The following is a 23,229-nucleotide window of genomic DNA, read 5'->3' on the forward strand; positions in this document are numbered from 1 at the left end:
GAACAGAGACAGCTGAAAGGTGGCTGTGCTGATGGTTTTTCCCTAGCATTGCTCTGCATTTATTGCTATGGAAAATTGAAAAGGTTTCCCTAACAAAAATCTTGGGATGTTTATTTATTTGAGCTACAATTTCTCCCCTTTGAAAAATGAGAAGGTTTCCTGAACAAACATCTAAGGATGTTTAGCTGGGCTGAAACAACATTTTTCTTGTGCTGGGCATACAAAGAATATGAATAGGAGAGCTTAGAAAAAGAAACAAAGGGCTCTGGGGAAACAGAAAATATGTGAACACCTTGCTGCTTTGGCCTTGGATTTCATCTGAGTGGCATGGTCAAGTAACCAGATCTTGTTTATAAGGTGCAAATTTCAGCTGATAATATATGTGGCTTTGCAGATTTTTCCCTTTTCTAGTTGTGTAACTGGAAGAATATTTTGCCTGTGCATTAAGCTAAGTAAAACCAGTCGTGCTAGCCTTTTTCTTCTTCCAGTGCTGTTCCACATAAATTACACGAATGAAGCAAAAACAAATAAAGAACCACTTTTCTCCTACACTAATTAAAGTCGAGCTAGCTTGTCAATTTATAAAACTTTGGGATCCCTTGGCTGGAGTTTCATGACACATTTTTATAAATCAAAACCAGATGACTGCTTAATAAAGGTATTGATGCTTGGCAGAAAATATAGGAAATGCCTGCTACAGAAATAAAAGGATTAAGTGATCCACTCAACAGCAGTAAAAGTTCCCATTAACCACAAGCATTCACTCTGAACGTGGGGCAGCCCTCTTAATTACTCTTTTATTCCAAGATGGCCTCTTTTTTTTCTCCATTTGATCCAAGGACAATGTTTGTCTCCTGAAAGTGGGGGTAAAGGGAAAGATGATGGCATCTTTTTATGTGACAGACTGAATCACATTTAAAAAAGCAGATCCAGTAGTTTCTCAGAGGGCTTAGGCCTGCAAGATACCAAGTGCTCTGGCCAAGCACTTAAATGTGTACTTAACTTTTATGCATGCAAGTTGAAAATTAATTACTGGTTGAAGTGCTTTCCTGGCTCAAGGCCAACACTTTGCAGGATCAAGGCCATCTCATATAAAAATCTCCTGCAATTTGGGAGAGCATAGAGCATTGAAAGAGCAGTCCAATACACTAATTTACCATAAACTGGGGATCTGGAGCAGAAATAGTTAGATAATGTATGTCTTTACTGTGATAGAGAGAAGAACAAATTCAACTGACAGGAGCAATCTGTGACCACTTATTCCAACTTTTTACCCAAATTACCGTGTTTTATAAAGCCCTCTCTTGACTCCCTCTCCCACCTGAGCTCACAGCCTTGCCTCTACAAACAGCATGCTCAAGGAACAGCTCTTTACACTGAGAGCATCTCTCCCATATTTTTGCAAGTTGGAGAAGCACCAGGTTAAACCACCCTGCCAAAGCCTGGCAATGCACAGGGCTGCTACCACTGCAGCAAATTTCATCTGCAGCAGAGAGCAACCCAGGAATTAGTGCTCTGAAGGACTTGGTAACTTTCATCTTTTATTTTGTTTAGTTATTGAGACTGTACTAAAGCCAGAAACACAGAAATCAACAAAGGCCCCACAGCTGTTCTGAACAAATTTTTACAAGGATACAGAAAAGCCAGAGCCAAACTCTTGCAGAGGTGCACAATGACAGGACAACAGATGCCAGAGTAGGAACATCCTGATTAGATAGCAGGAAAAGTATTTTTCACCACAAGGGTGGTCAAACACTGGAACAGGTCACACAGAGAGATTGTGGCATCTCTGTCCTTGGAGGGATCCAGGATTCAGCTGGACACAGCCCTGAACAATCTGATCCAATCAGACTTGCTCTGAGCAGCTAGCTTGATCTCCAAATGATCTCTAGGGACCCTAGGTTATAACAACAACCTAAGTTATTTTTTCAATCTACTGCAAAAATTAGACTGCCAGAGTTTGTGGCGGTTTTTAACCAGTCTCCAATGTGTATTGTGATACTGAGGGATAACTGCAGCACTTCACGAGACACAGAGTATCCTGCAGAGACCATTCAGTATCACTGAACATCAGCACTCAGTTTGCTTCTGAAGGAAAGGAAGGAACATTTCACTTGCTAAAAGGTCTTAAATCTCAATACTTGTAATTTCTATCTGATGTTTTTCAGATAGAAAAACATCTATCTATCTATCTGTTCCAGACAGTTCCACAAGGCTGTGTCAGCACACTCACATCAGAAGCCTGTATCAGAGAGGGCAGACAGCCCTTCCTCTTCTGAATAAATGGCTTTGCTCAACTGGGACTAAATCACAACAACAAACACTCAGGACATGTTGTGTGTTTCTCCACATCCAGAAGAAAATCAGTCCTTTGAGTAAACTCGAGATTCAGTGGAGATTGCTTCTAGGCATTTCATTTTCCCCTTGAAAATGAAGCCATAACACTCTCAAAGCATGTGAGGCCTTTCTTCATAAGGAGCAGGGTACTGGATATTGCAGTGCTTTAGGTGTGGATTGATACACTACCACAAATCAGAAGGTCTTGTCCATTATTCCTGCAACAGAAAGCTGAGATTGATATTCATTTCAAATGTTCATAATATATTATTTCTTGTCTCTTTACAGAAATACCCACAGCCTATAAATTTATGAGGTATTCTGAACAATATTTATCTGTATCTCAACGAATCTGAATTTATACAGAGGGTCAAATACTCAAAACAGAAGAAAGCAGCATCAGGCTGCTCTGTGTCACTGATCACACAGACCATGAAAGTAGAGAGATTTCTTACTTTTAGGTAGACCATCTTCCAGGTCTATTTTAAGTAAGAAATCTGCCGGCATTGTTTAATTATCTGCTCTCCAATATTTATATTAGGCACAAAAATGATGACATACAACTTTATTTTAGGATATGTAAACAAAACCAGAGGTTTATTCAGCCATTACCCTGCAATACTTCCTGAGAACATTCATCTTCTGGCACATAGCTGTCTTCTTTATGTGCAAACAGAAAATGGAAACATCATTTTTCATCTATGACTTCCACAGAAAATAACTTCTAAATTCCACCCTATGTCCTCAAAACAGTTTTTACTCAAGTTTAAATCACAAGCAATGGATGCTTAAATAGCTTATTTGCATGGAATAATGAAGGGCAGATTCCCACATGGCAATGACAATCCCATCCTTCCAAAATCCTGGACTTCCCTCATCTTAGCACTCCAGAGGAGATGAAATCTAGGCTCTGCCATCAGATTTGCACACTGTGAGCAGGGATGGGTACAGGGAACTCAGCAGAATTCAACTGGGGGTTCCCCATGCCAGACAATTCCATTCCATGTCCCAGTACAAGCTGTGGACATGCCTAAAGTGTTGCACATCTGTCCCCTCCTGATCTGCCCCATGCTCTGAAGCCATTGTAAAGAAGACAGAAAATGCTTTTATTGCTTGACCATTTATCTTCTCTCTGACATATGTTTAAAAATCAAAACACTCTTCGTAATGTTTCATAACATAGCCAGAAAGTAATATCTATCTGTAATATTCTGCAGATTTCCATTTTATTTAATTTATTACTCATATTATACTAGCATTTAGTGTCTGCAGAATACTGGCTGCCATATATATGCACATTTATATATATATGAAAGGATAATTGTAGACACAGGTAGAAAATATAAATAAAGACATCATTGTAGGAAGAGGAAATGTGAAATCTCTGCCTTGTACCTGTCTGGTCATCTCAGAAGGTACCTCATGCTCCAGCATGGCTGATGTTCTTTGCTAAGCTGCTGGATCATCTAGGAAAGGTGCTGGCCAAAGGGTTTGGGATCCTGTTTTAGGGGAGACATTCATACAGGATCTGCCCACAGAGCACCTGCCTCACATATGTGCTAATTCCTGCACTGCAAGCTCCACCTATTTTTTAGCAGGTTTTTTAAAACTGAGCAGGGAGATGAGGGCACTCAGCTTCCAATACAATTAACACTTCTGCTGTGTCCAGATGCACTACATTGTTTTGGAAGCCTAAAGGAAGTTTAGAAAATGGGAGCAAATGGATGTGGGGAAAGGGCAGGAGGATCCTGAGCGCTTGCTTTTGACAAGTTTAGCACAAGCATCACCCACATTTAACATACTGCAAAATGTGGCACCACAGAAGGATGCAGAGCACAGCCAATCCAACAGGACACACAATATCTTAGGCATCACAATGTGAAAAACATGACATATTGCACAGAAAACAAACAGCATTTCTAAGACATTTTCCCTACACATCTCCTTTGTGCTTTTCCAGTGCAACAAGTCCAGTTTTTGTCCATCTGCTGGGTCATAAGAGCCCTTTGACAGGCCAGATTTAAGCATAATTGACATGAAATGTCCCAGTGATTCTACTGTCTCAGATCATTTGTATTAATATTTTATATTTTAAAAAAAACCTCCAAAACATAACAGAGAATAATAACTAAGGTACACATGATGGATTTAAAAGACAATATGTATTTTTAAACACCATTGCCACCTAAAATAATTTCAATCAACCACACATAATACAAAGACCTTTCTTTTCTCTTGTAACATGACTGTACCACTTTCCTTCCTTGTATTTCCAGTAAAGCACAACTTTCTATTTAAGATTACTCATTTCCCATATTCTAACCACAAACCAATAGATTTACTTGTAATATTATTCTGATAATTTCTCTGCTTCTGAACAGACCAGGGAGTTCAGCAGCCCACTTAACATCCTTTATACAAATCCACACTCTCAAAGTTACATTTCAAGACCAGAAAGACCAAGTTTTAATGACACAATGGCACTTTAAAACCAGTTCCACACTAAGCCTGTCATGGTTTAACCAGCACTGTCTGCTCTAAAAGATTTACCAAGACCTATTATCAGCAAAATAAGAGCAGTTCATATGAGAAAAAATGTACTTTTACTGCTGTAGTTTATGCAGTTCTGACAGCAAATACATCACAATATCCTCACAAAACCAAGGACCTTTTTGCTGGTGCTAAACAGAGATGTTTTACTTTTTTTAATTGAACCCTTTGCAGATCTTATCATACTGGCTTCTTGTACAGATCTAAGTTTAGTCTTTAGATGTGGTTAGTCAAATTAATTTGCATGATTATGATTGTCTGCTATTCTCCTTGCTACAGGCTGACACTCTAAACAACAACAAGTGAAGTAATGAGCTCATCAACTTGTTTTTAACTGTTCAGGAATGTAAACCAGCCTTCTCCTCAAATCCAGACCTACCTGCTCTGCAAGGAAATGAACTCTGCTGCTCTGAGCAACTCAGCACAAGGTGCTTATGCCTAAACTATACAACAATACATATACAGCTAATGAGGAGAAGCGGGAACTTGAAGAGAGGGATTTTTTGGAAATGTGTTATTTATTAGCTCGGCATCTGATGCCTACCTTTGAACAATACAACTTCCTCTCCTGGAAATGTTCACACATCTCCACCAGGATGGGGATCTCAGGTGCCTAGCTGGGTTTAGGCAACTCATTTCTGATGCCTGGAACAAATGAATTTCCTACAACTGGAACACCCTCGTGAACAGCACCTGGAGTGATGTGGCACACAGCACAGGGACATCCACAATAAACCACACCTTTGTGCCAGCACTTCTGGATGGCACTAAGAAATGACACCATTTCTTCACCAGCTAGCAGAAAAAAACCTACTTGGGTGATGTGTGCAGGGGCAATGTGAATTTTCTTTGTGCCCCACCTGCAGTGAACTTACTTGAGCAGGTTGCCGAGGTTGAAGAGAGCTCGGTTGTGCTGGGGGTTGAGCTGCAGGGCCCGTCTGTAATAGTCCTTGGCCTCCACCACGTCTTTGGTCAACGTCCCCAGGTTGTTGAGAGCACTTGCGTGACGAGGGTACAGCCTGGCAAAAATGGAACAGCAAGTTACAGATGCTCATTCATTGACAAATAAAGCTGATGTGGCTGACTCTGTCACCAGTGCTCTTTGGCACTCAATAGAGGGAAGAATGTCAGCCAAAAAACCTTCTTTTCCCTTAATTTCCTGCAGGTCAGTTGGGATCCTGAGGACCCTTTTCAACTCCTCATCAGATTTCCTATGGTTCCTATGTATCTCCAGGGCAAAATGGAACATTTGGAAACAAATGGAACAAATTGAAAACCTATCATACCCTTCAAGCAAAAGGCATAGTGACTAAAGCAGCCTGAATGTTTTTATTAAAAATGCTTTTGCAAAAAGCAAGAACCGCCTTGTCAAATAAATGTTTCCACTGGAAATAGGTTTTGATATACACAGAATCCAACACAACACTGTTTAAAATTATTTGTTGGGTTTTCGAAATTTTTTTCACAATAAAACTGATAAAAAAGTGCAAAAGGAAACCTGAAATCAGCTGTCGAGCAATGCTTTCAGGACCAAGCAAAATGGTAAAAAAATCTGGAACCAGACTGCTCAACAGTATGAATTCTCTAAGCTTCTTGCAGCATTTGGTTCAGTACAGTTCTCCTTTTATCTGACCTGTTAATCTTCACATCTGCCTGTTTCAGTTACATCATTGAGCCCAATGCATCTCTGTTAAAACTCTCCACAAATTAGGCAGCAGGTCATGGTCCATTCAGCAGTTTAAATTCTCAAAGTTCTGCTCCTACATTAATATTTTAGTTTGTAGGTCTTTTGCCAGAAAACTCCAGAGGTGGAAGTGATCCAGGGCTTGATGAAAGCACCCAGGACCCTTTGTGTGATAGGTAGGTGAAAACTGAGGGTCATTATGATAAGGAAATAAGTTTTTGACAGACACCCACAGAGGTCCCTGGAGACCAGCTGTGTGAGAAGGTCTGAGGCTCTGAGACCAAGGCATCTGACAGTTCTTTGCCTTAGGTCCCTGATCATGGGAAAATGATGTGGAAAATGACATTAAAAGTAGTTGGCCATGAAAGCACAGGGTACAGCATGAGAAGGGGCATTTAAAGGTAGAAAGGATTAAGACTCTATAGTATAGCCTGACTAAAGTTTGCAATTGTTTTTAATCCAAGACTTTCCACTGTGAGGTTTGGGGTTTTATTTGCCTGGAGTCTTTCACTATGTCAATTCAGCCCTAGCATTTTCTGTGCTTAAGCACCATGAATAATTTAGCATTTTATACACTTCTGCAACATTTGTATCAGTCACATTTTCACTCCACAGCTCATAAATTATTTTGGCAAGGTCTTATTTGGGGGTGAAGCTGGAAGCATTCAAGGGAACTCTGGGAGAAATGGACATGAACCACTAACAAAACCAGGATGTTTCCTACCATTAAGTAAGAGAAAAGCTCAAGTCCTTTTTTCACCTAGCAAATAAGGACTGCAAAGCCACACATTTGATGAGAAATTGTTCAGGGATGCAGCCACGTGTTTTTTAAAAACTTGAATCTTGAACAAAGAACATCTTAGGGCAAATGGCCACAGGCTCAGTCTTGTTTCCCATTTCCTCCAAGGGATTTTGACATTGTTTTGGACCAAGAAAAAGGTCTGGGAGTTAAATTTTTCAGCCTTTTTTACCAGATGGCTATGATAAAAGTGTGCACTACTTCTGTCAGTACTCACACATAAAACAGCTCCAGTATTTGACATGAAGTCACTTGAGTTATGAGTGGGCAAAAGGATTTCAGGCAATTCTTGGGAAAGTCAGAAACAGATTAACATTTTACAACCCTAAACCTGATGGTTTTTCTCTCAAACTTTCAGAAATTAATTCTGTTCTCGGCCTTTAGTGCTCCTGTGGCATTTTAGGCCCAGGAGATTTGCTTGCACCAATTTGGAGTGGAATGAAAACTCAAGATTAAAAAAGGGAACGGATTTTACCTTTAAATTGCACAGTTCTGACCAGCAGCTCCATAAAATACACTTCTGAGTTCAGTGCTAAAACCTCTCAACAGCAAATCACAGGATGCAAACACATCTCCCATGTATCCTGGACTCTATTTCTTGTGTTTTACTTTTATTCATTACATCTCATTGCCCTTTCCAAGAAATGTAAGTGAAAACCCAGAACCTCAGCAAGCACAAATTACCTGCCTAGCATCTGGCCTGAAGAACTTAGGAGATCTGCAATTTTACATGTCTGAACAAAAGTTACCAGAAATTCTGACCACAGCAAGATAAGGTGGTGGTGTTGGGCTTTGCTGCTCTTTTATTTCTCTCCAGATATTTTATTTGGAATATTTCTTTGTTATGGTGGTAGAGCAAGCTGCCACTCAACTGAGTTCAGCAGAACAACCAGGCCTAAGAGAGCATTACCTCTGGTGAGGTAACCAGAGCCAGAGTCCGAGCCCATGACCATCCATGCTGTTACAGGATCATTGAGTGATTGAATGTTTTGGGATGTGAAAGACCTTAAAGACCCTCTGTTCCAATGCCCAGCCACTATGGGCAGGGACTCCTTCTACCAGACCAGGTTATTCAAAGCCCCATCCAACGAGGCCATGGACACTTTCAGGAATGGGGCATCCACAGCTTCTATGAACAATGTGCCCCAGTGCCTCAAGATTCTTGCAAGAAAGAATTTCTTCCTAAAATCCCATCTAAACCTTCCCTCTTTCTGTTTATGCTGCTTTCACACCACCCTCAAATAGGTCCCAGGAATGGTCCAGGCCTGAGCCCAGATCAGGGTTTGGTCCCAAAAGCCAACTTGGACTTGGCCACTGTCTCTCAGAGGATACAAACATTTACTGAATACTTCCAGGTCAATTTATGCCAGTTGACCTCAGGGCTAAAGAATGTGCACCAGATCATTTTTTTATTTATTAATATGGATGTTGAGTAAAGGACTGGCAGCCCTATTTAAACTGCCCTTTGTTCAGGCACACCCACTGCTGTTAACAACAGTTCACTGGGAATAAAAACACAGCAGAATAGTCTTGTGGCAGGATTTATGCAGGAGCACAAAACTTGACCACAAGCTACCAAATTAAGCAGCATTTACTCAAGAACTTTCAAAATGGTTCTGCAATACTTGCAGATACACCAAACTTGTTTGCTATTGCTTTTACAATAACAAACTTGATTTGTTATTGTAATGGAGGGAGACACATGTACTTCTCCTGTTTTGAAGTTATCAGGAGATTTGTGCTGCTTATCAAGACTTCTGGAACTGATCTCAATGAATCCTTATATTCAGCTTTAACTTGTTTTGATTTTAAGTTCTCTAATGCAAACATTGTCTCTTCCTCATTCTTCATTCATATGAAAAATGTATTTATTTCTTAGAAGGGTTAGAAACACATACCAAGGCAGGAAGGTCTCCAATTAACCTGGAGTCTTCTGTGTGCCACAATAATGGCAATACTCAGAATCCACACTTCATTTTATAAACCATCACTGTGAAGACACTGGGATGCAAGAGATCAATTGTTGGAACACATCTAGCTTGTTTTGCAACTTTTCTTAAGAAACAAAGCTTTTTATCTGGATATATATAGGGCTGTGTTTTCCTTGCCACCACCACTGATAATGGTAACAATCTGCAGGCAATATCCTTCTTGCTATGCATCTGATTAGGTAGAAATTCCTCTAGGCTTCACCTAATCAAATGCAAGTGCTGCATTATTTATGAAAGAAAGCTGAATTTCATTAAACTTATTCTACAAGTAGCAGTTCATGTAAGAAATCAGTTTATCCTTTCCTTTAGAAATCAGAATAATTTTCTTTAAAAATCTACATTCAAGGATAATTATAATAGAAGTCTTGAAACAGCAAAATTATGGGAAAGCAACCTATAAAAGTATATTTTAAAGCAGATGGAGATTTCATTTCTAAAGAGAAGACAAGTGGGTTGTTTCCTTGTTGTAGAATGAATAATTCAAATGATTCCTCCAATGCTGTATCTGCAATTGTCAGAAAAATTTCAGCAGCCTTCCCTTTAACTATTACAGGTATAGACTGCACAAGAACTCCTGTTAGTGATTATCCCCACTTCTTTTAGGTTAGCAAAATTCCCTCTAATATCACTGAACAAAAGCCCTACTGACTTGCACAGTCAAGACATTTCCAGTTTCCTAAGACAAAACCAGGTATAAAACATACAGTCATCAAAATGCTGATGACCATTTATTCTGCTTTTTCATTTATTGCCACTATTACCTGAAACATAAGGGTTTTTGAAAAACGTTTGAAGGGCTTTGTTTGGCTCCATATCTGAATTACAAGACAATTACAGAAAGAAGAGAAAGGGATGAAATTTGTTGTCATGACTGCAACCTATGATCCACCAGGAATTTTAATTCTTTTAATTCAGATTGAGAGAGACCACTTAAACAACTGGCAAGCTCTGCTCACAGTCCTGCCTGGTCTGGTGCCAGGGGTATTCAGGGGAGGAAGGCATTAGTGTGACAACTACCCACTTGCTCTTAAGAGCATTATGTGGTTTTTGTACAGCCATTGCTGTGTGGATAGCAAGCAGCAGGGGATGGGGCCAGACTAGCATGCAATTAGCCTGGAAAACTACCATGGACAGCAGGGAAAAAGCTGTAATGTCATCTTGCAGGGGTGTGGGCAGGCCCCCACAGCCACTGCACGATGAAAGAGGTTATTGAAAGCAGCCCAGAGACACTTCTCAGAGCTGGGACAGCCCTGACATGTCACATGAGGGTGACTCTTCCTGATGCCCCAGCCCTTCATCACTCTCCAAGGGTTGACAATAAGCCTGTTGAAAGCACATTCCCACTGACTTACAACATGAGTTCTTATAACCATTATAAAACTTGTAAGCAACTCTGGTCAGCATCAACCCAACAGCCATGCCATGGCTGCAGCAGCAGAAAGACAAAAAAAACTGCCTGTATCATCTTGCATAATATTCAAAGGAAGTCCAAGCATATTAATTTCTTCTATAAATTAAAATAATAAGTGAAAAATAATTTAAAAATAAATTATTCAGTCGGAAAGATCTAGTGTGCCTGGTTTTTGTTAACACAACTTTTGATTAAACAATGCATTTAAACTTAGCACTCACATTGAGGCAGCTGTGGTAAGTCAGCCCCCCGTGCTGCAGTACAAAACAGGCTGTGTTACCTCTCTGTGGCAAGAGGAGAGGAGACCCTGAAGAGCCCTGGGCCACAGCCCTCACCACTCCTCCTCCATACAAGAGGACACTTCCCTGACAGCCACTCTTGGCTCTCCTGGTGCCTGTCCAGCCCTAAACAAAGCTCAGCATCCATGGGGCTCCCTGCAGCCACGTCAAGCACAGGGACTCAGGCCTTAATTACCCAGGCCAAATTACTTGCTGGCAGCATGGCAATTTGCTTTTAAGACACATTTTGCCCATTCCAATATATACTGTAATTATTGGCATTGTTTTGCCAACTAAAGTAAGAATGTTATATGAATAACGTTTCTATCTGTGCCAAGTTTTAATACTGCCCATTTTATATTTACTCCAGCATACTATTTCAAGCCAATTTTCCAATTTTAATATTACATCATACTCATTTTCATGTATTTATGTAAGTTCTCAATAAAGTTCTATGTCAGGTTGAATTAAAACATGATCTGATGTAATTCTGAGACCAGCCATCCTTCTGGGAACAATTCTGCACTGGCAACAACTCAGGTCATGGCCTCATGATGGTGTGGCACCTTGTTTCAAGAGCTGCTCTACATGATGTGGAGATATGGATGGCAGAGCCTGTGTCTTCCTCAAAAAGGTTTTCAATTTGCAACATTTTAATTTCTTTCAAGGAAGGAGAGGTGATCCTGCAATATCAAGCAGCAGCCTATTTTTTTTTGAAGAGTTCTAGCAGTTGCATCAGTATTTCCTCTAAGGCAACACCTTCAGCTTGGCAGAAGGTTTGTGGCAGGCTGGTATTTTTTGTATTTAAAAAAGCACCTGGAAATCCTGTTGAAAGTCAGGCAAGTGAGAGATCTAATGCTTTTAGGTTCCTTTGAAAGCCTCAGGCATAATCTCCTTCAGTGAAAGCGTGACAGAGCAGCGAGACTCGCGGCTGTACACAGCACAGCCCGGAGCTGGGAATTACATCACACCCATTTCCACACACTCAGCTGCCAGGGGCTCCTGACACAATGCCAGGCACGAGGCAGGGAGTGATGCCATCCCAGCCTGGTGCTGGGGGCTCACAGGGCATCCCTGAGCAGTGCTGTGGGTCCTGCTGTATGGGCCAGCCCAGCTCCTGAGGGAGGGAGGTCCTGCCCAAGAAGTCAGTGAGGGTCATGCCTGACCAGCAGTGCCTCCAGCAGGACCTTGATCTAACCTGGGATCTCCAGAGGCTGAGGTATAAATAGCAAGTGCTGAATCACAGCCAGGGATCAGTGGAAGGAAGTAAGGTCCTGGCTTTATGGCTTTGATGCCTTGTGCAAGCTGACCTAGAACAGAGGCTAGGCACAGCTAAAGAATAAAAAATTTATTAAAAGGCCTCAATGGATACACCTTGGGCAGCACAAGAGCCCAGCCAGAGCTACACCCCAGATGAACCCAAAATGGTCACTAAATTCATGACCAGTCACTTTTATAAGTTCTGATCCATTTGCATATTGGAGTTAATTGTCCAATTATAACTTCAGCTTATGAAATTCCATCCTTCTTTTTTTTTTTCTCTCTTCAGTCCACATTGTTTATGCTCTTGGGCCTGAAATTTGGATCATTTGTCCTTGGTCCCCAGCTAGAGAAGGAATTGTTTTGTTTCCCTACTCTGTGAAGAGAGCTCACCATCCCCCAATATGAGGCTCAGAACTACACACCAAAGCAGCACAGAATCTGAAAAACATAAAAGCTAAAACCTGAGGCATCAGCTTGTCCCCCTGCCCATCAGCCAGGAAGAGCAGCCCACAGGTGCACTGCTACCAGCAAACCCTCTCAGCAGGGTGAGCCTCCCAGGCTGAATTGCAGAGCACCCTGATACTGAGAGAAACCTCTCCAGGACAGAAATGGGGAAAAAAAAATAGAGAAGCTGAATAGATTTAATCTGTACATTGACAAAAGCCTCGTGAATTCTTTGAGCTTGACATCCATTAAGGAAAAAATACCCCCAACCTACAGCAATATCCAAAAGCATGCCATTCAAATAACCAAGCAGAAGCACACTAAACAATATTATAATTTATAAATTTTCAAACTTGGGCAGGGGTAGAAGCCTGAGAGTTAGAGTTGAGGAGGAAAAAACAGGATTTTAAGTCAAACAATACCACCACTACATATAAATAAATAAAATCTCTCCTGCTAAACTTGCATGTTCCCTGAAGAGACGAGGCAACATGAGGTTATCAAACAGGGCTGTCTGCTTGTTCTCTCACATAAAGAATTTATGCAGGATCCACGTAGTCCTGAAAATCCCAGAAATCTCAACACTCCCAAAGCCCAGCAAAGGACTAATAATTCACAACATGCCTGACTTATAGACAGTGTGAACAACACAGGCACCTCCATGGAGCCCACAGAATCTTCAAGGACACCACAGCAAACAAGAGACCATGGTGTGAGCCCTTCAATCAAACCTGGCATGAGGAGGATACAATAACAACATACTCTCACCAAAGCAGATGGGATGAAACCACCCAGGTGCTAGGGGAAGCTTTACAGCCCCATACTGCACAGTTTTCATCAAAACAAGGACAGCAGGCTAAGAAAAAAGCAGTGGCTGTGGGAATGAATAATCAACCCTTGGATTTGAGGTTATCATTAGCCAAAAGTGAAAGGTAGACTTGAACACGTGCAAAATACAGTCACAAGCTTCTCTCTGCATACCCCACAGGAGAATCAAAATAGATCCTCAAAAATAGTCAAAATAGATTTCTTAGTGTCCCAATAAGAAAACATTTTTAATTAGGGACACATTTTTCATTACCCAGATTTTTTTATCAGTCCCCAATACATAAGAAGGCAGAGCTTTGATGCAGTTCTGAGGAAGGCTATGGAGTTGTCATCCTCAGAGATGATGGGGGCTTTTCTCTAAGGTGATGTGTTTGAAAAGCCATCAAGTCCTTGAAGGGCAGCACAAAAGGACCTGCACCCACAACAAGACACCACGGTGTAGGAAGGGACCCCACCACCTGTAACCATCAGTGTCCAGGGCTGACACATCCATCTGTCCATCTCAGCAGGCACACCCAGCTCCCGTGGCTCTACATGCACACACACTGTCTCTGCATCATGGTTGCACATATACCAGTTCTGTTTCCAAGTAAATAAAAGCCTGTGCATTGATTGCTATTTTGTCACTAAAAAGCAGAAAAACTGAGCAGAACTGGAGCAGCCCTCAAAACAGGCAGGGATTAGCACTTTATATAGAACAGGTTCAAAAATAAATTACACTCACTGAAGTAATTTGGTCATTGTCCCATGCAACGTGTTGTAAAGGCCATTAAGTCTCTGATTCAAATTACAAGGCAGCCCTTTCAGCCATCAATTACCACTAAAACACTCAACAATTCTGTCCAGCTTCAGGACAGCCACCATCCCTACCCAATACTTCTTAAGCCCACTGTCAAAGCTCAAATCAGAACACCACAAAGATATTCCCAACTGCTTGGACATGATCCACCTCCAGCCCATAATATCCACTAACACAGAGCATTACCTGAAATCTCTATGAAGATGTTCCAGGCTTGCTCCAAGGGCCTGACCTAAGTAATATCAGTGTCAGAAGGGCACTCATAGTTTCAGGAGCAAAAGCAGCCACAGCAAAGCAGCAAATGCACATTTTTTACTCACTGTAAAAACAGGCTAACAAATGGTGCTGGTATTTTAATTCTTCCCAGAAATAAATCACAGATGGTATCCAAGGCCACCTGCAGTCCATGCTGAGAGGCATTTTAAAGGCAAATACATTGACACACACACATAAAGTGCTGTAAGAACACAATTTTTTTTACTGCATGGAGAGTGCAATTTAACAGAATTTAAACAACCCCAGATACCGTTGATTTAAGACATATAAAAACCCAGCAGGAAGGTATGTGGGAAAGCTTAGGAAGAAACCTGAGTCTCCCTTACAGCATTAGGGCTTTATTTCTAAAGTGTAGTGAGGTGAAAGAACAGCCTTGCTTTTTTTCTTTCCTACCCATTCCACTGCTGCTATGAACCAATTTTGTTCCCTCAAATGAGACATACAGATAAGCTGCTTACACTGTTTTTCCTTCTCCATCTAGCCTGTGTTTGACTACTAACCATGATTTCATGATCCTTACTGATGCCACAAAGCAGCATTCCCCATTTCCAAGCTGTATGCAATGCCCTAAGATGTACTACTTGCAAGCTCTGTGAGAGCCAGACCACACAAGCTGCAGGACCCAAGTGTTTCCATACTGGTTTCCCTGCCTCCTGGCCCACTCTCTCCTCTCTCTCATGGCTGAACAGCAGAACAGCTCCCTGAACTGCAAAGAAAACCAGTCCAAGAGTTCCTACTTCCCTCCCCCAGAAGATGCCACAAGGGGAAATTAAGGTTTCTGCATGGCAGGCTGGTCCCCTTCCTGCTCTGTTTGGTCAGCAGCCTTTGGCAGGGGAAGTCCAAGGGGAGCTTGTGGTTAGGAACCTGTTGATGGACATGTACACACACAGAGGTAACACTGCAGCACTCTCAGGTACACACACCAGTGCATTTATGTAAATAAATCCACAGTATCACACTGCACAAGGTGAACACCTCCTGCAGGACTCTGCACTGTCAGGTATGTTTTAACATCCAGAAGGCAAACATGAATTTTTAGATGATGACCTTTTCCCAGACACAGAAATGTAGCACAGAAATACTATTAGCATGTGTATGCACCCAACTCCAGCAAGGAACTCGGCAACCTCCCTCAGCCCCACCTGCTGATGCTCACACTGACCTGCCTCCCATGGGAAGCACTGCCCTGGAAACAAACACAGAGAGGGATGGCAAGAACTGCTCTGGGAATTAAAATGTTGAATGAGTGCAATTGTAGGAGGTAAGGTGAATAATTTTTCTCCCCTCCATTGTTAAAAGGAGATTGATTTAATTGATAACGAATGTTCACCAATTGGCTTTCAAGGCTCTGCTGTTTTTCTCTCTCTGCATGTCAGCCCATGTGCATTGCTGAAGAGCAATACAACAGTATCAACAGTGACATCAAGCACACAAGGCTGGGGAAAAGCAGGACAAAGGCTTGGTAATTATAAACACAGCAAAAACATCTTCATTAGCACATCAGAGTTGTTCTTATTTGTGTGAGGTTGTACGACCTCATATTCTGACTCACAAATGGGAGACAAGTGGTGAGATAAATTTCAGATAAGATCAACCCTGTTTGATCTCCAGGAGCAGAGGTTCTCCAGAATTCCTAACAACAGCCACAAACCTGCAGCAGAAGCAGCAGCAAGAACGTTAAGGCCAGCTTTCAGAATAGCTGTAGTCACATCTCAGATGGACTATTTCTGGCCTTTACTTTCTGAAGGAAAAAACCCCAAGGATCTCCTGGGGTCACTACCATATGTCAGGCAAACCAGTGAAGCAGCCTAATGCAGCAGTGTGTTTTTCTTGCTTTACTGTAGGTAAGCTGAAAGGTTTATAACCCACTGTACAATTGCTGAACACCAGCTGTTTGTCGGGGCTGTTTTATGGGTAACTCATCTCTGAAGGGCTCCACTGCCATTCCCCTTTTAGGAACTGCATATAGGAAGAGCTTTTCCTTCATATAAAGAATTTTTGTTCTTTTCATTCTCCCCATCTGTCAGAACCCAAGATATTCCTCTGGCTGCCCTGGAGGACTTGAGACCCTGGCAGGGGGCTCAGAGACCTTGGCATGGAGTCAAAGACACCTGTGCCTTGGATTTTAACCCATGGAAACAATTACCAACTTAGTGTGAGGAGTTACAAGCCACAGGGGTTTGAATAGAATGATAGTGAATTTACCACAGGGTGGAAAAGTAGAATTTGGGGTTTTTAAAATGGGGGTTCAAGAGGCAAGATGGAGGAATCTGGGCATGTTCTGTCTTTCTCCTTCTCCTTCTTGTCCTCCATCTTCTGCTGTGATGATGGCATTTCTGGATTGGTTTAGAGTAGAGACAGACTGTCTAACATAGGTGATAGGTACTGGAAAATTATTGTAAATAAAGTACACGTAGTTTTTGTATAAAAACACTGCCCTGAGGGCAGTCAATGTGCCTCAACCCAACCTGCTGAACAGACCTCAACGGGTCAGAAAGACAGTGCATTAGATAAGAGCAAATAAACAACCTTGAAAACCAGAGCTGAGGAATCCCAACTTCTTCTTTGGTCTTGGGGCTGGGATAAAGAGACTTTTCTAACACCTCGGGGTCATCTTGACACCAGAGACCTCATCACCCATATCCAATTCAAACATCATTCTCCATTTTTGCATTTCATTTCAGTGTTCATTTCCCTCACTCCTGGAGAACATAATTAGATTGCACTAATTACCCAAGTCCAGTTAGGTCAGGGTGTTGTGTCACTGGCCTCTGGGCTGGACTGAGGAATGAGTTTTCTGATGGGCCACCTGCAATGGTGCTTGTTGGGACTGATTCCCAAGTTTGCCTTGGAAACCTGCCCTGCAGTTCCACTGTCAGAGAAAACCCCGTATTCTCCTTCACCACTTTCCTGCCCTGAAGTTAACAGAGATACACCAACATTTGCCAGCAGCAAATCCCACCTGTCTCTGAAAGCAGGAAAGGGAGCAGTTAAAGCATTGGGGATCAACTTTCCCAGGATTTAGTACCAGTTGCTAGAATTTCACTAGGTAACCTGCGTGCACTTCAGCATCCTTTCCCACAGTTACAATTTCCCAGGATTTAGTATCCATTGCTAGAATTTCACTGGGTAACCTGTGTGCACTTCAGCATCCTTTCCCACAGTTACAATTTCCCAGGATTTAGTATCCATTGCTAGAATTTCACTGGGTAACCTGTGTGCACTTCAGCATCCTTTCCCACAGTTACAGCTTCCCAGGAGGAAGGTGTTGCTTTGCTGAGCAGACACATGGCAGCCAGCACTGCTGGCAGAGCAGGAGCTCATGGAAGTGCCTCCTCACCTTGGTGGAGTTGGTGGAATGGCAAATTGCTCACAGTTCAAGCAGCAGTGTGCAGACTGACAAGATCACTTTTTGTTTACTAAACAATGAAACTCATTCACCAGAGATCAAGCAGAGCTGCACTGTCATTTGGCACAAAGCTGGAATAGGGGATGAGCCATCACCCACTGAGGCAGTGCAGCTCTCCCTTTCCTGTCTCCCAGGAGCTCCCAGGCAGCAAGCCGTGTCCTTATCGACTCCAGTTCCTTATTAATTCCCTATTGATCTGCTCACTGAGCACTAGGCAGAAATAATATTTTTATCTTCTGTGCTCTTGGCTGTGCTACCATTGGATTGTGAAGCCTCCTGAGTAGCTTGGGTTTTCTGTAACCTGGGGAGGATGGATCCACCCACACTCACTGGGAGAGCAGGCACTCAGTGAGGGGTACCTGTGGGAAATCATGAAAGCTTGTTGTGAGAATACCTCAGCTGCTGGTCTGCCTACTCCCTGACATGGAAATTTACAGAGTGGTAATTCATCTTTCCAGGTCAAGCCAGTGGCCAAAAATACCCTGAACTACCAAACTCTGCTCAGGATATTACAGCTACTACTTGCTTCTCTCTAATTATGGAGATTGGTCTACAATCAGAGCAGTCTGTGAGGAGCTGGTGCCTGTGAGGATGGGGAAACAGCTCTATAGACACAGCAGCTGCTTTCTGTGATACCTGGGGATGCTCTGGCACTGTATCCACCTGAGGCTGCCTGCCCACACCCAGCAGCTTCTCCACTGCTTCAACACAGCCACCAAATGCAGGCACCCAGCTAACAGAGGCTGCAGGGCTCACACACAAACCCTGGCACTGCAGGAAGGGTCTGACTGTCTGAGGGGAAAACACAGACATTACAGAATGTAATTCTCAACAGAAGAACACAGTGCACTTTTTACTTACATTGTTCTGTTGCTCATTACACAGACCCCAAATAATTTCCCTGTGCCAGAGGGGGGAAGAAGGAGTAAATATAAGGAAAATGTAAGTGCAGAGATACACTGTGAAAAGTAGTGCAGCTTCCCAGTGATGGAGAATTTCAAGTCCTGGCCTGCACTTTTGGGTCAAAAAGAGAATGTGCAAGGTGAGTTTCACTTTTCCAAACTGCTAGCTAATGCTGAAATTACTGAAGCAAGTCAAGTGCTAGCACCAGTGAGACACCAAGCACCTACAGAAGAGCAGAAAGAGCTCCCAGCCCCAACAAGGCTTCAGATGCTCTATAAACCACCAGCATGAACAGTGCTCTGTAATACAGCGGAGAAAATGTTTGCAATCAGCTCTCAAAACAGACTCTTTCATAATTGAAATACTGCAGAGCAGAAAACAGCATTATAATTACAATAAATGGGTGCTGCTGAGTTAGAGAAGATCTTTTGTCTGCAAATCCCATTTACACAAGCAGAGGCAATGGTGGTAAGAGCAGTTACATTACTCTGTGCACTCCACTGCAGGGCTTGGATAATTTTTGTCATTCTCTTCTTTTTTTTAACTTGCAATGGGCTTTACTGGTAACTTGGAAGAAGTCCAAAGACTAGATAGAGGAACAACTGGAGGACTGCAAAACTTTGTGATGCTGAAAAAGCCAGCACCTATCAAACAGCAGGTTAAGGGAGTTGATCACTCTACAGAAAACAGAATTTTGGTAATGGGATCTTCAGTGTGGCATTGAAAGGTGTAAACAAATTCAATGACTGGAAGCTGATGTCAAACAAATCAGTCTAAAAATAAGGGAGGACATTTTCAACAGCCAATGTAATTAACCTTCAGTACCATTTACTGATGGTTGTGCTGGATTTTCCATTGCTGGAAACTTTAAAAAAATAGAAGGCTTTTCCAAATGACTTCCTAAATGCCCAGCATGGCAAAAGATAACAGGATGTTGCTCAAAAAAGCGAAAAATCACCTTCACCCAGGTTCACTCCCTCCTCAGTGACAATGAACTCCTGTCCTCACAGGTCAGCCTGGGTGGGATAGGAGCCCTTGGAGAGCTTTTATCATAACCCTGTCAGCTGGCCAAAAGACAAAACATACATGTAATTTCTGGAGTTTTCTGTCACATCACATGTCAGGAAAGAACATTTCTTCCACCTCTTGGCATGCCCTATGAGCTGAGCTCTGCCCTTGCTGTCCATCAGAGCCACTCTTGACCTTGCATGCCCTTCCCAAACATGCTTCTATTCCTGAAAACACTATCTGTGCACTCCATGCTTGCCACCATGCCATCCCCCCAGCCTTTTCCTTGCATTCATCCCCCAGAGGGGCTTGTGCTCTCTCCCAGGCCCCAAGAACCAGAGGGGAGAGGTTTGGGGATCTAGGGTGAGCTGCTTGATGCACTGAGCACTGCCTGGGGAGCAGCTGAGCTGCAGGAACAGCAGAGGGAGGAGGAGCAGCAGGGGGAGGGAAGCTGCTCACAGACAGTGACCCCATCTGTGTGTGAAGGGAGGGTCCTCCACAGGCACCACAGCCACAGGACGTGTCCCAAATTATAGCCCAGCCCTGGGCCCTGATTTACCATTCATCTACAAGCAAGGCAATTCATCCTGCTGCCTCAGCTTCCCCCTGCACAGAACCTCAGCAATGATATCTGCCCTGTTTCTGCACAGGAGCATTTTCAGGATCAATTAGCTTAGCATTCATGCAAAGCTCTGTGGACAGAAGCCTCAACACAAGCAGTAAGCACCATTATTGTTACTGCACTTCAGACGGCTACTGCACTGACATTTTCCAGGCATGCACCATTAACAATTTACAAAGATAAATGGGCCAGGAACCTGAAAATGCATTTAGGACAACTACCTCCTGCTTACCAGCATACATTCAGCTGTGTAAATGACACCTCATCACTCAATGTGTAGCTATGGTAACATTTCTATCTCATGTACTGAAGTGCACACACACACACACACGTGGAGCTGGAGGGAAGCCAGGCTACCTCATTTTATGGCACACAAACCCCAAGCCAGGGAACTTTCCCAGGCTCCCAAAGCCAAGCTGCTCCCATGGAGCCAGGGATGAGGAGCAGCCAACTCACCCCATGCCTGTCAGGAAGGAGAAGGGTTAACAGCAGGAGCCCCCACAGGCCCTGAGAGACTTACTTGAGAGCAGTTTTGTAGTGGTAGATTGCTTCAACGTTACGGCCCTGGTCTTTCAGAAAATTGGCATAGTTGTAGTGCACCTTGGCGTTGTGGGGCAGGGTCTTCACTCCTGAGCTGTGAAGAGGAACAGAAGCAGGACACCGTGAGCAGCCAGGTTACCCCACCTTTCCTGGGTGCACCTTCTTCTGGCAGTCCCTCCCTTCTCCTGAAAAGCTTGCTGCTGATCCCAGCACCTCGTCACCTCCTGTGCATTTGTGCCAGCACAGCTCGTGTTTGAACTCCCAGCTTGTCCCCTGTGCCAAGTGCCCTAGGCAGACATAAATGTGTGGCAGCAATTCAGCTCATCCTGGTGGCTGTCACTGCAGGCACTTCCAGCAGCAGCACTGCAACGCTCCCTGTGGCCAGAGGCTGCTCTATTCAAAATCTGAATTACTAAACTGAAAAGACCAAAACCTCAATGGTTAATATTTAGAGGGAATGCATACAGTACTTTCTAAAAACAGGGTCCCTGCTTAAAAACTTGAGTGTCATGAAGCATCTTGATTTAAACCTGGCACTGCAGATACCAGAAAGAGGGTATCTTTTCCATGTGCATCAGCCACTAGATGGAATGCATGGCATACTCCAAGTACCAGCACATGTGCACTGCTTGAGGCTGAGCAGAGTGTGCCCAGGAGGTGAGGGCTAATGGGAACTCTAACCCTTAGGTGGCAAAATAACACTCTGGCATTATGATACATGACTGAGGATGTCTGGCTGAACAGCCACCCCATCCCTCCCCTTTGCCTCCCCTGCCACGTGTAGACTGAACTCAACATTTGGAATTAATAATGAGGGCACAAAGACAAAAGCAAGCATATGCTTATTTGCTTAATTGAGAGCACAGAAAGCAAGGTACACCTTGCACAGCCAGAGGAAATGCTGTTTCAAGGTTAAATAGAGAAAGAAATCACAGGAGCACGTACACTGTGGAAACATTTCCCCTGCAAGAATCCAGAGAAGTCAGTGCTCTGTTTAATGGGGGAATCCTTTCCAGCACATAAACAGGGGCTCTCTGAGGTAATGGGAAATAAGGATGGATTAATCTGTTCATGTAAAAGCAAACAAAGTCCTGTTTCTTGCTCACAAGCAGATTCCTGCCAGCTGATCTCTTTTCTACTCCCAGCATCTACAATCCTTCTACCTCAGGTAAGAAAACCAAGGACTAGAAAATTCCCAAGTCTTGTTGCTTTGCCTGGTCTGCCTCTCCCATTTAACTTTAGTTAGCGTGGAGGTTAATCATACTGAGACAGGGTCACAGGCAGCCCCTGCTGTGGGGTGCACACCCTCTTGTATGGGAAAAATACACCCAGAGCTGCAGAAATCCCCTTTGAGGGGGATTTCACTGCAGAACAGCACTGAGGAATGGCAAATATGGTATTCTTTTGGTTATCTGCAGCCAGTGGCATCCAGCATCACTAACACCTACTTGTGAGAGCTTCCAAAGCTTCGCCCACAACTGCCTTGCAGAGTTCAGCTCAACACAGCCACGGTTTGCCTTCTAAAATTAAAAGTACACCTTGCATTTGGCTTCCTAATAATCAGGTATTTCCAAATTACTTACTGGGAGCACTACAGGAATAAGACATTTTGTGACTAATCGCTGAATTAAATCAGTTAATTGATGCTATTCTTAAGAGAATGATTTTCTATATTAGTTTTCACAAAGATATACTGCACCAGCAGCAAGTAATGTGTGACTGCTATGGCTGTGTTAATTTCCATTGGCCTTGGGAGCTATTAACTACACACTTACAACCTCTGGGCATTACTGGAATATTAATTCTTATACAGAGAGGGTTTCATTACATCAGCATCAGTGTTACAGGCACAGACGTGGCACTCGAAACTGCTGCTCCCTCCGAGCTACGTGCAAGGAGCTGCTCTGCTACAGCCTCTGCTGAAACAGAGCAGGCTGAGCTAACAGTGAGGAGTACATTACACATGCACCAGCACTTCAGTTCTGATGAGATACAGTTTTAACAGCAAGATACATACGTTTAAGTATTTTAATTCTGGGCTGTTTTCCTTTAAGTAAAATTTATCACTAATTCCGCTGGTTGCATTT

At 42.9% G+C, this 23,229-nt stretch overlaps 1 protein-coding gene across 2 annotated transcripts in view; it reads right to left on the reverse strand.

Moving 5' to 3' along the window:
* The window catches only part of TMTC1 (transmembrane O-mannosyltransferase targeting cadherins 1), a 150,569-nt gene that overhangs the window by 20,678 nt on the left and 106,662 nt on the right, over nucleotides 1-23,229 (reverse strand). For both annotated transcript variants that reach the window (XM_071422391.1, XM_071422390.1), the window contains exons 11-12: nucleotides 21,123-21,236; nucleotides 5,763-5,906 (exon numbers count right to left, since the gene is read on the reverse strand). In XM_071422391.1, the coding sequence (XP_071278492.1) occupies nucleotides 5,763-5,906; nucleotides 21,123-21,236 (258 nt within the window). The remainder of the gene's footprint in view (nucleotides 1-5,762; nucleotides 5,907-21,122; nucleotides 21,237-23,229) is intronic.

The sequence above is a fragment of the Agelaius tricolor genome, unplaced genomic scaffold (assembly GCF_023055355.1).
Source record: "Agelaius tricolor isolate 1412-34295 unplaced genomic scaffold, bAgeTri1.0.p SCAF_3, whole genome shotgun sequence".
In the NCBI taxonomy this organism is placed as follows: Eukaryota; Metazoa; Chordata; class Aves; order Passeriformes; family Icteridae; genus Agelaius; species Agelaius tricolor.